Source organism: Pseudopodoces humilis, chromosome 9 (genome assembly GCF_049639895.1).
Source record: "Pseudopodoces humilis isolate 2021_Gansu_Grassland_sample_001 chromosome 9, ASM4963989v1, whole genome shotgun sequence".
Classification (NCBI taxonomy): domain Eukaryota; kingdom Metazoa; phylum Chordata; class Aves; order Passeriformes; family Paridae; genus Pseudopodoces; species Pseudopodoces humilis.
In genome coordinates, this window is record NC_142208.1 from 26,464,306 (window position 1) to 26,478,851 (window position 14,546).

Genomic DNA, 14,546 nt, shown 5'->3' on the forward strand with positions numbered 1-14,546 from the left:
AGGCTGCAGTACAAACTCCCTTTCTAAACAGCAGATTATTTTACTCTTGAGATGTTTTCTATGCAAAAGAAAATTTAATGCCCCTGGTACCAGTGAAGATGAGGAATTAAGCAACACCTACTTCATCCTGCAATGAGTGTGTTGTATTTCAGCACCAATTTTGAGTATGATATTCTGTCCAGCAGATTGTGCTGTACTCACCCCTGTCCTGATGATTTACTATTATCCTTCCCCCAAAAATAATTCCACTTCACCAAATATATCCAGCAGATTTTAAACACTTTATTTAATAAAAGTTAAACATACAAAACTGAAATTAACACACTTTGTATTCATAAAAATCACTTTCTCCCAATATAGGGAGAACCTTTTTCTATGTATGGATTCTAAACTACCGCTTGTAGAGTTTAGCTTGAGTTGTGACTCAGGTAACTGATGGACATTTCCACCAATCAGTGCATCAACAATTGCTGACGTGACCTGATCTAGTTAACAAATTACAAAATGAGCTACATTAACATAATATACAGGGAAATAATGGTCAGGGTTAATGGACAAGACACACATTTTATTTAATGGGGGAAATAGCTGATGTACTCTTGTCCATTAACTCAGCCCTAGATTTTACAAAAATAATATCTACATTGTATACAGGGCTACCCATTAACTTCTTTAAACACATTACGGGTTCAGAGGTGGCATCACTACCGTAAGTGCGAGACAAGGAACAGAGGAAAGCAAATCACAGAGAGAGTACAAAAAAGCAAGAGCTTTTACACGTGGATTCCTGAAGAAAATTGAAGGGGCTCAGCAGCACTGTAATACAGCTGAAGGTACAATGGACACTAGGGCCAGTCAGTTATGTAAGGACAGAAACTCCCAGCTAACCTTTACTCACTCACAACTAACTAAGTGGGATCTAGGCATTTGTATCTGCTGTGCTGTGGTTCTCCTTGTCTGGCTGGGGGTCCAGGCACAAACTGTCACTGCTGTGACTGTACCAACAGGTCTGTGAATGTACCAACACACCTACAATATCTACAAGGGAGGACAGGACAGCTCCTTTCCACAGCACAACCAGTTACACTCCAGCTCTGATCCCTGAGGATGGGTGGGGACTCTTAAGTACAGTTCCTTGTCCTATGGTTTTCTGGTTACATTTCATTAACTTCCTATTATAATTTGATGAGTATTTATAAAACATACAAAGAAAAAGGACTAACAAGAAACAGCATCTCCTCTGCTTCAATTCAAAAGCAAAAAATTTGGACTGGAATTAAGCCAAATTTGTTGTTGCTGGAACATAAGTGATCATTAGTAATAAAGATCCTATCAACCCTGTTCTGCCCTCATTTACAGCTATACAAATCAATCTGCAGTGGATTTCTTAGAGAGTTATTTAAACTTCCTTAGCAATTCCATGTGACATGTAAGCTCTCTCCCAGAGCTGCAGCTACTATGTAATGCTGAGTGTGTCACAGAGAGCACCGTGACTACAGAAACCAGGGAGACTCTTATAGTGCCATTTTTATACCACCACTTTTTGTAGAGGGGGAATAAAAACAAACCCTTCACTACTGGTATGACTGAAAGATTCAAAGCTGCAGACAAATACTGCTTTGAAAGTAATAGGCAACAGCAGTTCATGAACATTTACCTGCTACAAAAAGTTTAATGGTTGGGGGGGAGTTTAAATCAATAGCTGGAGATTTAAGGCTCAAATCAGCTGAAGCCAAAGTGATGGTGACAAAATGGACTACTCACTATGTGCCAACAAATAATTTACTTTTAGAAAAATATAATGATAAAAAGGTAAGTGTAAAGCCCTGCAGAGATGAAGTTCCACCCTTTTCATCTGTTACTGAGGCATCAGATGCCTGACATTATATTTAGAGGTATCTTGATACTGTGTCATAGGTTTGTCTGCAATTCCACATGTTCCAACGCCAACCTTGCCAGTTACGCTCTCAGGGGAAGCAAAAATACTCCTTTTCACCTGGAAAGAAAATGGAAAACACCATTTCTGAATAATTACTAGCTGGATTTTACAAAAAAAACAAAAAAACAAAAACCAAGCAATCATTACCATCTGAAGTGCTTCAACATTCTCAACTTTTGCCCTACAGATGGGCACACTTTCTAATGGCCAGCTCAGCAGTGATGTGTTGTCACTGAGTGAAGCAATGGGGCTGGGAGCTTCTGGCATCTCAGTACTGGATGTGATTGCGGTATTGAGAATCTCAGGTCAAGCCAAATAATGACTAAAATTCACCTCTCATAAGGGCATCTCTAGTTGCTCAAAAGGAAAATTGAAGTTTTACCACTCCGTCTGGCAGCTCTTGGTCAAGCCAAGACAGAAATGGAGTAAGAATTTGTACCCTCACTACCTTTCTTGCCCTGCACTTGCTGTTCCAAGGCACATCCTCAGCACTGTGTCTGCTGGGTCATAAACATAACAAGAAGCCAGACTTGGAGGTTTAGAGGGGCCCTCAGGTTCTTGGCTCCAACAAACACCAGCTGGCAACTAATGCAAGCCCAGCTCTCCCAGCCAAGTGCAAGCTCTCTCTGAGGAGCAGCAAAACAATCCAGTAAACCAGGCATCTGAAGTGCACAAAATACAAAAATGCACACTTCAGAATCCCAAAGACACCATGTTGCATCCCTTTAAGCATCTCCTTCTCTCTCCCAAGGTATTGCACAGAAGTCTATGCCCTGTTGCTACTCACATACTGACAAAAGTAAACAAACCTGGCCTTTTTTGTTTTTAGAATAGGCTCTGTTGTTGAACTGTTGCCACTTGACTTTCTGGTCCTCTCGTTCCTGCTCAAGTTCTTTAATTCTCTGAGCTTTTTTCAAAGCTTTCTTCTTTTTATACTCTCGTTGCTGGGCTATCATCTCTTTTCTGGAAAAAAGGAGAAAAACAAAAAACAAACCCCACATTTTATGTTTGTGCCTCTTCCAGTAACAAACTAAAATCTGCCTGTAAAACAGACATGCACATTAGTTTTCCAGAAGTAAAATACAGAAATAAAGCTTGTAAATATTCACCATTTCTAAGAGGTAAAAAAAATCCCCAAAACCTAAAAATCCAAACCAAATCTTTCCATTAATAAACATTACCTTAATTATGTATTTGGCATAACAACAACCACCAGCACACCTGAGAAGCCCATGCCAAACACAACAACCCATGGGACTGGATGCAATTCATTTTGAAATGAAAAGAGACCTATCAGCACTACTCCATTTCAGAAACATCTTGGGTTTGGAAAATGTAAATAACCCACTGGAGTGAAAGCCCAAACTTTTCTGGAGGTCTGCAGTACTCTGATGCTACCAATTATTGGACAGGGATGGAAGGAAAAGGACAAAGTTAACTTTGAAAATATGTAAGTTGAAGGAGTCAATCTATGCCACAATGCAGCATCCTCAGAACAACCTTTTAGAGAAGGGACCATTGGCTGTAACAAACTCCAAAGAATCATACATATTTTTTTTTTCTTAAGTAAAAAGAAAATTTTCAGCCCTTACAAATACCTTCCTGTGTTAGACACAGCAGGATTTTATGTAAATGTAAATCTAAAACACAAACAAAAACACCTATTTATTTCATTAACCAATTTTTATAGCTGAGGGAGAAAGAAAAAACAACCAACCCAAAACCAACCCACAAAGCAGCATTCAGACTTCTGTCTGCGTATTACTTACTTGGACATGGGTTTGTTGCCACTGTCCTCTTTTGCTTTCCTTCCCTCTTCCACAGGCTTCAGGTTGAACAGAGGTGTGACTTCAGCATTGCCATATCCAGCAAATGTAACCGCAGCTGTTCCATTCTCCTCATCTATTTCTTCAATCTCAGCTTCGTAACACCTGTAAAGATATCATGGCTGTAAGCATGTGAGTAAAGCTTTAATACTCAGCCCTTCAACACATCAGCCAGCTAATGCCACTAAGTGAAAAATTTGCAGATACCAGCCTTCATTTTCAGGGGCAATACACAAATCAAAACAAGAGATTCTTGTCTTAATGTCAAAGAGACACAGGTACAAAGACTGGAATCTGCTGTATTTTACCTTTAGTTTCAACAAGCAATGCCCTCACAGCTATCACAACTAATGATTAATGATGAGGCAAATCTAATCAGCTATCCTGATTCGGTTTTACTTCTGGCAGGACATGGGATAAAAAAAGAAAAAAATACTGCATTCACAGAATTAATTGAGGACTTTTAGAAAATGTCAGCATAGAAGTGCAAAGCTTTGGTTGCATTTTTCTCCACAGGACAAAGAATTAAGGAAAGTAACTTTCTAACATCAGGGCAAAACGATGTATCTAGAGCAAACAGAGGAAAAAAATGAAATGTTTCACAGACAATATTCCAATTAACATTTACTAAATTAGTTTATTGTGTGTTTGCAGTGGGCCAACATCTTGAGCTGAGTTAGGTGAAAACATGAGAACTCAAAGTCTGGCTAGCTCTTTATGAAACTGCTCACTTAAGAAATGCTGCAACAGAAGAAGGGTTTTCTAAAAAAAGCAGAACAAATAAGTCCAAGAAGATGCACTTCAGTAAACACTCTGACACACTCTTCCCCAAGCTCTAATCCTGTAACCATGGGATCACACCAAAAAGAATGACCCAATGGTGACCTAAGACTAAGAGATTCAGTTTTTAAGTTCTAACACAAAAACGTTTTACTCATTAATAAACAGAAGAACTGTTCACTTTTAGATTAGTTTTCTACTTAAGACATCAACAGCTATACCAAAATATTTACATGGTTACTGCATTGTTAAGAGAAGCACATTCATGGAATAACAGAGCCTCTCTCGAAGTGGTAACAAGTGGGATATAGGTCCTGCATAAACAGTTATTTTTTTAAAGCTGCAACAGTTACATGATTGCAGTATGAAAAGTAACTTCTACGTGTTTATTTCAAAGTTTATGGAGTGAGAATTATCTGCTTGGGTTCCCAGAACTACACAGGCTAACACATAGGAGACTAAACCCAAAATGTTGATTCATTCTGTAGTTACATTGCATGGTTAGTTATGTTATATCCAAATCCAGCATTTTCAATTAAAAATTTAAAATTAATTTCCAATTAGAGGCTCAAACTGAGATACAGCAAGAAATACTTTTCAAAGTAATCAATGACACATATATATGAATGCAAAGATAAATTATGAACTACACATCCCAAAAGCTTTACAAAAGACTGTCCTAACTGACCAGTTCTTTCAATCTGCCATTTATTACATCAGCAAATGGCAATTTACAAAAGCTACCCTCCTTTTATATGGTTAGTGACAAAAAGCCCATTTTTATAAAATACCTCCCATTTCTTTGCTATTTAAAATACAGACCTTTAATAAACAGTTCAAGAACACTTAATACCACATTTATTTCCTAATTTCTTTTTGCCTTTAGTCACCCTGGTGAATTCAAACTGAATGAAAGTCTCTTACCATTGAACTATTTCATGTAACTGTTAGAGAAGTTTTCTACACTTACTGTCCATCCTCACTCCATATGGCCATACACCTATCCCCAACCTTCCATGAGTGACTGGGCAGGGCGGACGCAGAACTGTCAGAACTTGCAAGAGTTTCCGAAGGTTGTGTTGAAAGGAGATCTTTGGTTAACTCTATGACTTCCTATAAAAAACAAAAGCCCACAAAGAATAATTTTTCAAATTCCTCTTACCAAGCATATTTTCACCCCAAGCTTACTGCTTTTGGTTTGGCTTTTAAGTTAGTGTATTATATTCATTGTTGACATGTGAATTACACTCACTTTGTTTTTTTAATAATTTAATTAAACTCAATAATTGAAATTGTAGATAAAAATATGTATGGTCCTCACTGCACTGCTGTAAAGCTGCCCATGCCCTCCTCAAATTTTCAAAAAGTAGCCTATTATTTTTTATGGCATTTCTCTCATTAGCTGAACTGTAGTATCCAGAGTCAGCATGGCAGAGCACTCTCCAAGCTGCGAAGTCCTCTCATTTTGTTGGAAAGCATACAGGTGCACACTAAAGAACTGATTTCCTTAAGTTATTTTGATAGAAGTGCTTGTTTTTTTCTAAATTCCCGGACTTTGAGATTTCAGGTCAGGCCTACCCTTGCTAATCCAAGATGACAAAGTAATGAAGTCTCCCAGTTCCTTTACACATTATTCATTTGCAGGCAGGAGCTTGCAAAAATCTCTCCCAGTTTCCTGTAAATGTTACATTAAATAATGACTAAGCAATCAAGACCTCTTTTTCACTAGCGCTAAAAGTCAAAGGAGACAGCACCTAAAGGGCCATGTAAACTTTCTGTATAATGCAAAGAAACTTAGTCAGCCCTAAAGAAGAAAAATTCTTCAGTTCTTTGAGTACCTCAGCACAAACCACTGTCACTCTCCTAACAAACAGTAAACATTTAAGTCAGAGGAGAGTGACAATGTTCAATTGAGGCTTGGTGGTGCCTGTTTTCTCCCTGTTTCACATCTTACTTCAGCTAAGGGCATAGAAAGCTCAGGAAAACGTGGTAAATGAGCTGTTCATCATCCCTTAAGAACCTAAAGGATTGTAAGCACTCCCCAAGTAAGTTCATATAACAAACTTAAATGCACTTTTATCTGATAAACTATACAACTAGCATCAATAGCCTAACAGTTTCTGTTGTAGCATGTTAATGTCTGAATTTCCAACAGCTAATACAAGTTTTGCTCTTTGCTTTGGAGGAGCTGCTGGTTAATAAGTGCTCCAGTGAGCACAATCAGTAGCAACTGATTGTGAGCATAGGAACACACAATTACTTCTACCACTTAGCTCACCATTTTCCCAGTACCACAGCTGAAGCACAACAGATTTTGCTAATCAAGTTACCTAATTTGAGAGCATACAGTGTTAGCCTAATTTTCCCTCCCAGGTGCAAAATCCCAAACTGTTCCTCAATATATAGGTAGCTGTATTCTGAAAATCCAGGAAACACCATGGCTTAAGACAAGTATCCCTCTCAGCAGGTCAAATACATCACATCAGGCACAAGCCACTCCTGAAAACAAGTGTTTCAGGTATTGCAGCTACCAGTAACACCAAACTGTTGGCTAATTCTTGCCTCAGAGATGGCTTATTCTAGAACTTGGATTTGAATTGTTTCAGGCAAGTCTACCAAGAATCCTCTGAATTTAATAATGCCCCTTACACACCAGGTTATTAAAATAACCAAACTTTTAGTAAAAAAAAATCTTCATCTGATATCCACATACCATAGTGCCCAGCTAACAAGACAGAGATTGATTTTATTGCAAGCCACAGGACAGTCTCAAATCTTTAAGAAAAGACATCATTCTAAGAAAATTTCTGAGCAGGACTTGGACTACCACAGCAGCTCAGTACAGCCAAACAGGTTGAACAACATGGCTTGGTGCCACATCCCCGTGATAAGGAGGTGTGACCCATAGGGAACACTACTTAGTTTGCCAAGATTTTTCCAGACCAACTGGTCTTCACAAAGCCAAAGAGAGCTCTACACTCCAAAGCACAACACCCACAGATCTCATCTCCAGTTACAGAAGATGACAACTGCCATCAATCCTAGAAAAGGTAAGTTTGGTTCTTGGCTGCACAGACACTGTCCTAGAAATGTTTTGGTGAATGGAAAGTGAAAAGCTAAGTACTTGTAACAGTTTCTTCTAATATTTAATATTGTTAGTCAAGAATAATCTAAGCATACAAGATGCATCAGGATTTATAATAGGAAAAAGATGTTTCAATTACATGGTAACCATCTTTTTGAACAGACAAAAAGCTGTTTAGTTGGGACACTGACGTATCAAACCCACTTTTACAGTTGTTTGCTTAGTTGGCATATATCAAGTCTGCAAAACATTGTCATTTTCAAGGTGGAACATACGGATAGCAAACCTTTTGGGGACGAAAGTGTAAAGATCTTCCCCATTCTGTGCAGAAAGCTTTTATTAAAAAGTTTGCAAGTTGTCCTTTCACATCAATGATCTCTGCATATCAAAGCCGAGGTCGTGTTGGTATCGGAAATATCATCCCATATGGGTTTTGCTGTGCATTTTAAAAATATAAAAATATACACATGCTTTTAACAGTGTACAACAGAGCACATTCAGATGATCTATAAAGTCCCTTGTGGGCACAAAGCCTTTGCAGTTTAAAAGGATCTAAAGATCACTGTTTGGAGGCACCACTTGTGTTTTGGTTTTGAAGCCCAAAAACAGTTATTTCCATACAGAGCAGTGGTCACTGAACCTTGCACTGGGTAGTTTTATCTACTTTTACACCTGATGGCTAAAGCAATCCACAACAGAAATGAAGCAGCATCTTGCACTCTCAGGACAGATTTTAACAGCACTGCTGGGATTTGCTATATGCCAATGTGTCTTCATATGCATAAGAATCTAAAAGACCACTCATGCATTTAAAATTATGCTGGTGGCCTTCCTATCACTAAACCACATTCCAAGGACCAGAAATGGGTTTCAGCTGTTAGGAATACACTATGCTCTTGTGACAAGTGAAATACACAACTCTTTTCCTTTCTTATATAGAAACACAATCAAGACTTAGATGCACAAGGAATACACAACTACGCTCCAAAGCTTTTAACACTGCAAACGCATTTAATGAGCAAGCAGGTTCTGGATCGAGTTATTTGAGAACTCAATAAAAACATCATGGCAATCCAAACCATCAGGCTTCAGCATTTGTAAAAGCAACAGAAAAATAATGATTTTGAGAAATGCTTCAGGGAAAAAAAATTAAAACCCATCACATAGTAAAGACAGCACTGGCATATCTTTCACCTCTCTAGCCAAAGATTATAGTAAAAGAGTTAGCTGTATAAATTAGTACATCTTTTTTACCCATTCAAAAAAAAAAAAATTAAAATAGGCTATACCTTGGGTTTTTCCAAACTAAGCCTACCATGACTACATCAAACTATGTGGAATGAAAGTAACTAACCCAGTAAGTGTCTATTTTTGTTGCAGGATGAAAATTTAGGAAAGATAAAACACTTGTAAGAGACCTTGACGTTTCACCTACCCTCAAGCTCTCACCTGTAAGTCTTTCTTCAGTTTCAGTAAATCCTCATTGTCTGCATTGCCAGATAAGGCAGCCTCGACTTGCTGGAGCTGAGCTTTGTAGCTGGCCAACTGCTTAGCAAGGTCTTCTGACATCTGCAAGGAACACACACATACAAACCCCACATCAAAACAACAGCCTTGCTGCTTTTTAATCACACCTTGTGGTCCAAGTGAGATGATAGAACAACAACAACAAAAAAAAAGGTGTTACTAACATGCTAGAAACACAGCTCATTAAGTTTCAATGATGAGTATTTGTTCAGTAATTTGACTACAGATACCCGCTCATATAATTTTTGTGCAGTTCCGGCTGCTCTCAGGAGACTTCTGAAGAATAAAAGGCTTAAACACGTGCCGTTTAAACAGTGTACGGGGTACACGCACAGCTTACAGCGTGTGAGCAGCGGGGCCTTGAGCGAACCTCGCAACCCCCGGCTCTTTAGAAAATGAATGCGGGTCCCCAGCAGACCCCGCGCACTGCGGTGTGTGCCCTCCGGGTGCTGCACACCGCGAGCCTCAGCACCGAAATCCTCCGAGGCACCCGGGAACCGGCGCCTCCCGGGGCTCCCCGTGGGCTCGGAGCGAGCGGAGCAGCGCGGGAGAAGAGACGGGCCTGGGAAGGGCCCGCGCCAGCGGGCAGGCCCAGGCCGGGCCCAGCCCAGGCCCCGGCTCGCTGAGAGCGGGCAGGGGCTCAGCGCGCGGGGCCGGTAGGGCCCATCCGGCGGTCTCACCTCGGCGGTGCGGAGTGCGGGCCGTGCCCGGGCCGGGGGCTCCGCTCCGGGGTCCCGTCAGGCCGCGGCCGCTGTGCTCCGGCTCCTTCCGCCGCCGCAGCCGGGGGTGGGGGGGCGCCAGGGGGCGGGGCCTCGGCCGGCACGCGCCGGCGCTCGCGAGAACGGTCACGTGTTCTACCGGCCCGCGAGTGCGTCACGCGGCCCGCGGGTCACGTGGCGAGCCGTCCCGCCCACACCCCCGCGAGGGGGCGGGGCCGCGGCTGAGGGAGCGGGACGGGCCCCGGGGCGGATCCGGCCCGCGATTTCAAAATTCCTTGCCAGCCGAGCCGTGCTGGGACTCTTAGCTCGAGAACGATGTCAGATTTGTGCTGTCGGAGTACACACTGCTGGAGAGGACCGGGGGTCCTGCCTGGACCCACAGGGTTTGCTCACTCGCGTCTTTGTCCCTGACAGTATCAACTACAGCAACACCCTCTGGCTATTTACATGATCATCAGAACCATGCAAAACTTACTGCCAAACAATTTAGAAGAGAGTAAATTTCAATATTCGTCCTGCAACAGGAGAGGAAACTGAAGGGAAAAGCTCAGTGGCTTCTTCAAGCCTGTCGCAGGAAGAAATACATATTTCTGGTGGAAAGCCAGTGATTAATTTAGCTGTGAGCCAGCCAAATTAAGCAGATGCCCCAAAATTTTCTTCATATTAACAAGAGTATCAGTGTCTCCTGCAAACATCCTGTCCCTCATGGTCACAGGCACATGGTGCTGCACAGGAAGCTGACTTCACTCATTGGCTTTGTTTATGTATTATGAGGAAAATATATCCACTGTGTTCTATGATACTTGGTGTATGTCCTCAGAGGATATCCTGACCTGCAATGAAACACATTTCTGTACCTTGATGTATGATTTGATAATTAAAACACAGAAATTACTGGACACTGTTCAGAGACGGTTGATGAGACAAAGTGTAACACTGAAAACAGCAACAGCAACTTTTTGGTATTTTCATTATTATGCAATAGTAAACTAGAAATAGCTAAGGAAACATTTTCTGATAAAACTTTGTGGACAGATCAGCAACTGTTGAAACATAAATTTTTTGATACAGAGCAATCCTAATGACTTTGTGAACATCTATCAGTTAGAATGGGCATTACTACAATCAGTTTCAACTTCACATTTCAGGACAAGAAATCTATGGTGTATCTGTAGGATCGAAGTGACAGAGAGGGACTGAGAAGACATCCACAGTCCAGCTATCTCCAAAGGTAGCAACAGCAAAAAGGAGAACACTTCTGTGGTTCCATCAACAGGAGCAAGCATAAAGAAACATTTTTTTCTATATAAAATATAGAAAATATATAAAATATATATTATTTATTATAAATATATAAAATACATAAAAATATATAAAATATATAAAAGGTTTGATGAGAGTTAATATTGAAGTCATTTTATGGTTATATAGTCAAGCATGTCATTTATAATAGAGTATGGAGTTTTATGGGGTCTGCAGACATCTAAAAAGAGGCACCAATATTATAATCTATATATGTTATATATAGGAAGACCAGATCTTGAAATGACTGATCTTTAATTCCTACAAATTGAAAATTCTCATTAATTGCATCCTTAAAACTGGATTTATCTTCACCCAAAAATAGAGACCTTTTTTTCTCTGTTTGACTAGAGAAGCTCTTTTATACTATATTGAGGAAAAGCAGTGTAAGGAGGACATCTTCGTGCTGTCTTACAGATTACATTTTTTTAGAAATATGTTTTACAGTTCATGAAATGTTTGTTGCTTGAATGGATATGTACATAATAGCACATTAGCATTACTTATAGCAATATATATAACTTAGCAACAGAAAAAAAGGCAACTTATTTGGCCTTTACCAAAGCCTAACTCTGTTGCCGTTAGCATTGGGGCTTTCAGCTGCGATTCCTAGTGGGAAGCTGTCCGACTGACCTGACTGTACTTGCGGAACACCAAGGTAAAATTGGGCTAACTGGAGCCTTTGTGGCCGTGCTGTGGCAGCGGGGAGCGGCCGGGTGGTGGCCGGGAATGGCACAGCTGGGTGGGAAGATGAGGTTTGCAGTACCGGGGGTCTCTGAGCATCCCTTGGAAGGGGCTGCCTGCCTTTAAGGCAAAGTGATGCGCGGTTGGAAGAGGCGCTGGCGCGTCCCGCAGCCACGCTTGGCTTGTCCAGGAGGTGGTAGTGGTGCTGCGCAAGACGTCTGCATCGCCAGCCGTGTTTAACTGGCTACTCGGGAAAACAGCTCTGCTACAAATCCACAATTCCACCTCTTTTTTACAGTCTGCTGCGTGATTTTTATGGCTAAATAATAGGAACATATATAGGTAGTTGTTCTTGAAGGTAACTTGGACAATACAGCCCTTTGAAACATGGATGTGCTTTGGTGAATAAATACATTTTAAACCTGCAACATCTGCGTTCCTAGAAGTTAAATCCTGAAACATTTAAGGATCAGAAATCCAACTACTGAGCAGCAACCAATGCTGTGAAGTTGTTAGTATGTCAAAATGATTTAATGTCCTGTTTTTCAGCTTTGTATGGGTGTGTTATTGTGCTCACTAGCACTAGCCACTAGCAAAAAATTGGCTTCTGCAAAGGAACCGGTCTGTCCTCATGACAGAAATTGCAACCCAAGTCTAGGCCAGAATGGAGACACTGGATCTTTTTATCCTTTTCTGGTAGGCTGCCAGCATAGCAGGCATTGCCCAGTGTGTCACTCTTGAAAGTTGTTGGTATATTAATTTGTAATAAGAAAATATTGTATTAATATTTCAATGTTCAGGGTGTTTTGTTTTCCTGAAGGTGAAGCATTTTTTTGTTCAGCTGTCCTGTGCCTCTAAGCAAAATTTGCTTTATTTTGGGGGAGGGAGTTACCATTTGTCATTATAAGCAGAGGTGTCAACTTTGTCCATAGATGCAATTATGCAATATTTACCATTAGGAGGCATTTTGTTGTTGTTGCTTCTGCAAAATTTATTTCTACAGCTTGATTTTGGATTTTTTTCTGCACTGGCTGTTTGAGTCTGGCTGAACTTAGCAGTTCAGTAGTTTGGCTCTTATAAAACTGAGTTATAGAAAGAAATGCTGCTTGCCCAGGCACTTGATTAAAATACACACACTATTGAGAGGTTCAAGCGCCTCTTTGCTTTAAGGCATGGGCTAAACATCTCTCAGGGAAGTTCTGTGTGTTGCAAGTCTCCGTTTTTTGCTGTTTTACTCTCCTGATATTTGTCCTAATGGTCAGATTTTTCAATGCCTGCTTACACAGAAGTTTGTGTGGAAGGGAAGTCAGCTAGTGTGTGCATTCCTGAAGATAATTTGACTCTTTACAGCAGAGGTAATCAGTACAAATTGTGGTGCTCAGCAAAGAAACTGAGAGTTCAGACACGTTCTGTCCTCTGAATTACTGAAATTATGTCTCTGGTGAAAAAGGCACAGTTACTAAAACTGAGGAGGAAAAGTGAATCAGAACTTGATGAAGAATAAGATCCAGGGTGGGGCAGCATGGGGATAAGGAGAAAACATCAGAATTAGGAAGAATGGACTGAAAACTTACATCCTTTATGATGTCATTCCACTTCAGAGGAATTTGAGGCTCTTGGATTTCCATTCCCTTGCAACTGACAGCTTGTGAGAATGCCAGCCAACATGGGAAATGACAGCCTGCCAGTGTGATCGTTTACTTTACTGGCACAAGCAGCAGGTCCGTTTGCTGGGTCTTGATCAGGCCTGCACAACACAGTCAGATGGAATTTGCAGCTTTGTGTGAGCCTTTGGCTGGGAGAAATATTCCAAGTCTTTTCTCTGAGGCGCTCTGCCATCTGCATCATGAGTGTCAGCCCTGGAGGCCTGGGCACTGCAGGAGAAGGCAGCTGGACATGATGGTTCTTCTTGGGATGCCAGCAATTGTGCTCCTGAGACTCCTTACCTCCAGTAGGTGTTTGAGTGGTGGGAATGCTGAGAAGATAAGGGAAGTCTAGAAAGTAGGGAGCAAGGGCCATTGCAGAGGGTAGAGGAGCCTGGGAGGATTAGAAGAGGAGCTGAAGCAGCAAACCAGCAGTGTGGGAGGTTTGGGAACTTGAGGTTAATATGGGAACAGCGTGGGGGTATTTTGGTTTGTGTGTGGGGAGGGACCTGGGAAGTAAGGAACAAGATGGACTGCTGTGATGGATTGTGGGGCTGCTGTGGGGGAGAGGAGACCCAAGTCCTGCATAGTGAGGGTAGACAAACAAGAGGGTATTGTATACACGGGGAGAGGGCAGCTTGTAATGAGCACATGAAAGGAGAGGGAAGGGGATATGAGGTGCAGCTGACAGCAGTGATGACTGTGTGTTTTTTCCCCAGGACAGGGTTGCTGCCAGCTGTGTGCCGTGCAGTGGCTGGGGTTTGCGGCAGCTGGTCAGGAGCCGCCCACCACGAGCTGTGTGGCCTCTGGGTGCTGGTTAGCTGCTCTGCTGTGCCCCACAGCTGCAGCTCCATGCCAGCAGTCCATCTTTGGTGGTCCACCCCCACAGGAGCTGCACAGGCCTGGTCTGAGCACTGTTCAGAACACAGGATTTACAGTAACCAAGAATTTGCAGTTAAAAATAGGCAGTTGTTTGTGGGTCCTGCACTGCTGTTTGCTGAATTTTAAATGAAAGTGAGCTGAAAGAAGAAGAAGAAGAAG

The 14,546-nt window shown here is 41.5% G+C and overlaps 1 protein-coding gene across 2 annotated transcripts; it reads right to left on the reverse strand.

Annotated features, from left to right (window-relative positions):
* Window positions 1-262: 262 nt before the first annotated feature.
* Window positions 263-9,951, reverse strand: SMNDC1 (survival motor neuron domain containing 1). Of its 2 annotated transcripts, none has more exons than XM_005520728.3 (6): window positions 9,838-9,951; window positions 9,080-9,199; window positions 5,516-5,658; window positions 3,709-3,870; window positions 2,749-2,902; window positions 263-1,996 (listed from the first exon to the last, which is right to left on the reverse strand). In XM_005520728.3, the coding sequence occupies exons 2-6, from the start codon at window positions 9,197-9,199 to the stop codon at window positions 1,859-1,861; spliced, it is 717 nt and encodes a 238-aa protein (XP_005520785.1). In that variant the 5' UTR covers window positions 9,838-9,951; the 3' UTR covers window positions 263-1,858. The 2 variants fall into 2 exon arrangements, with proteins under 2 accessions (XP_005520785.1, XP_087915477.1); XM_088059351.1 differs by lacking the exon at window positions 9,838-9,951 and adding an exon at window positions 9,322-9,339.
* Between the last annotated feature and the right edge of the window lie 4,595 nt (window positions 9,952-14,546).

Coding starts and splice junctions, on each gene's coding strand:
- SMNDC1 (XM_005520728.3), bottom strand. CDS start 9,199: ATGTCAGAAGACCTTGCTAAGCAGTTGGCCAGCTACAAAGCTCAGCTC. Junction 3,871..5,515: donor ATATGGAGTGAGGATGGACA/GTAAGTGTAGAA, acceptor ATATCTTTACAG/GTGTTACGAAGCTGAGATTG. Junction 1,997..2,748: donor CTAAAAACAAAAAAGGCCAG/GTTTGTTTACTT, acceptor TTTTCTTTCCAG/GTGAAAAGGAGTATTTTTGC.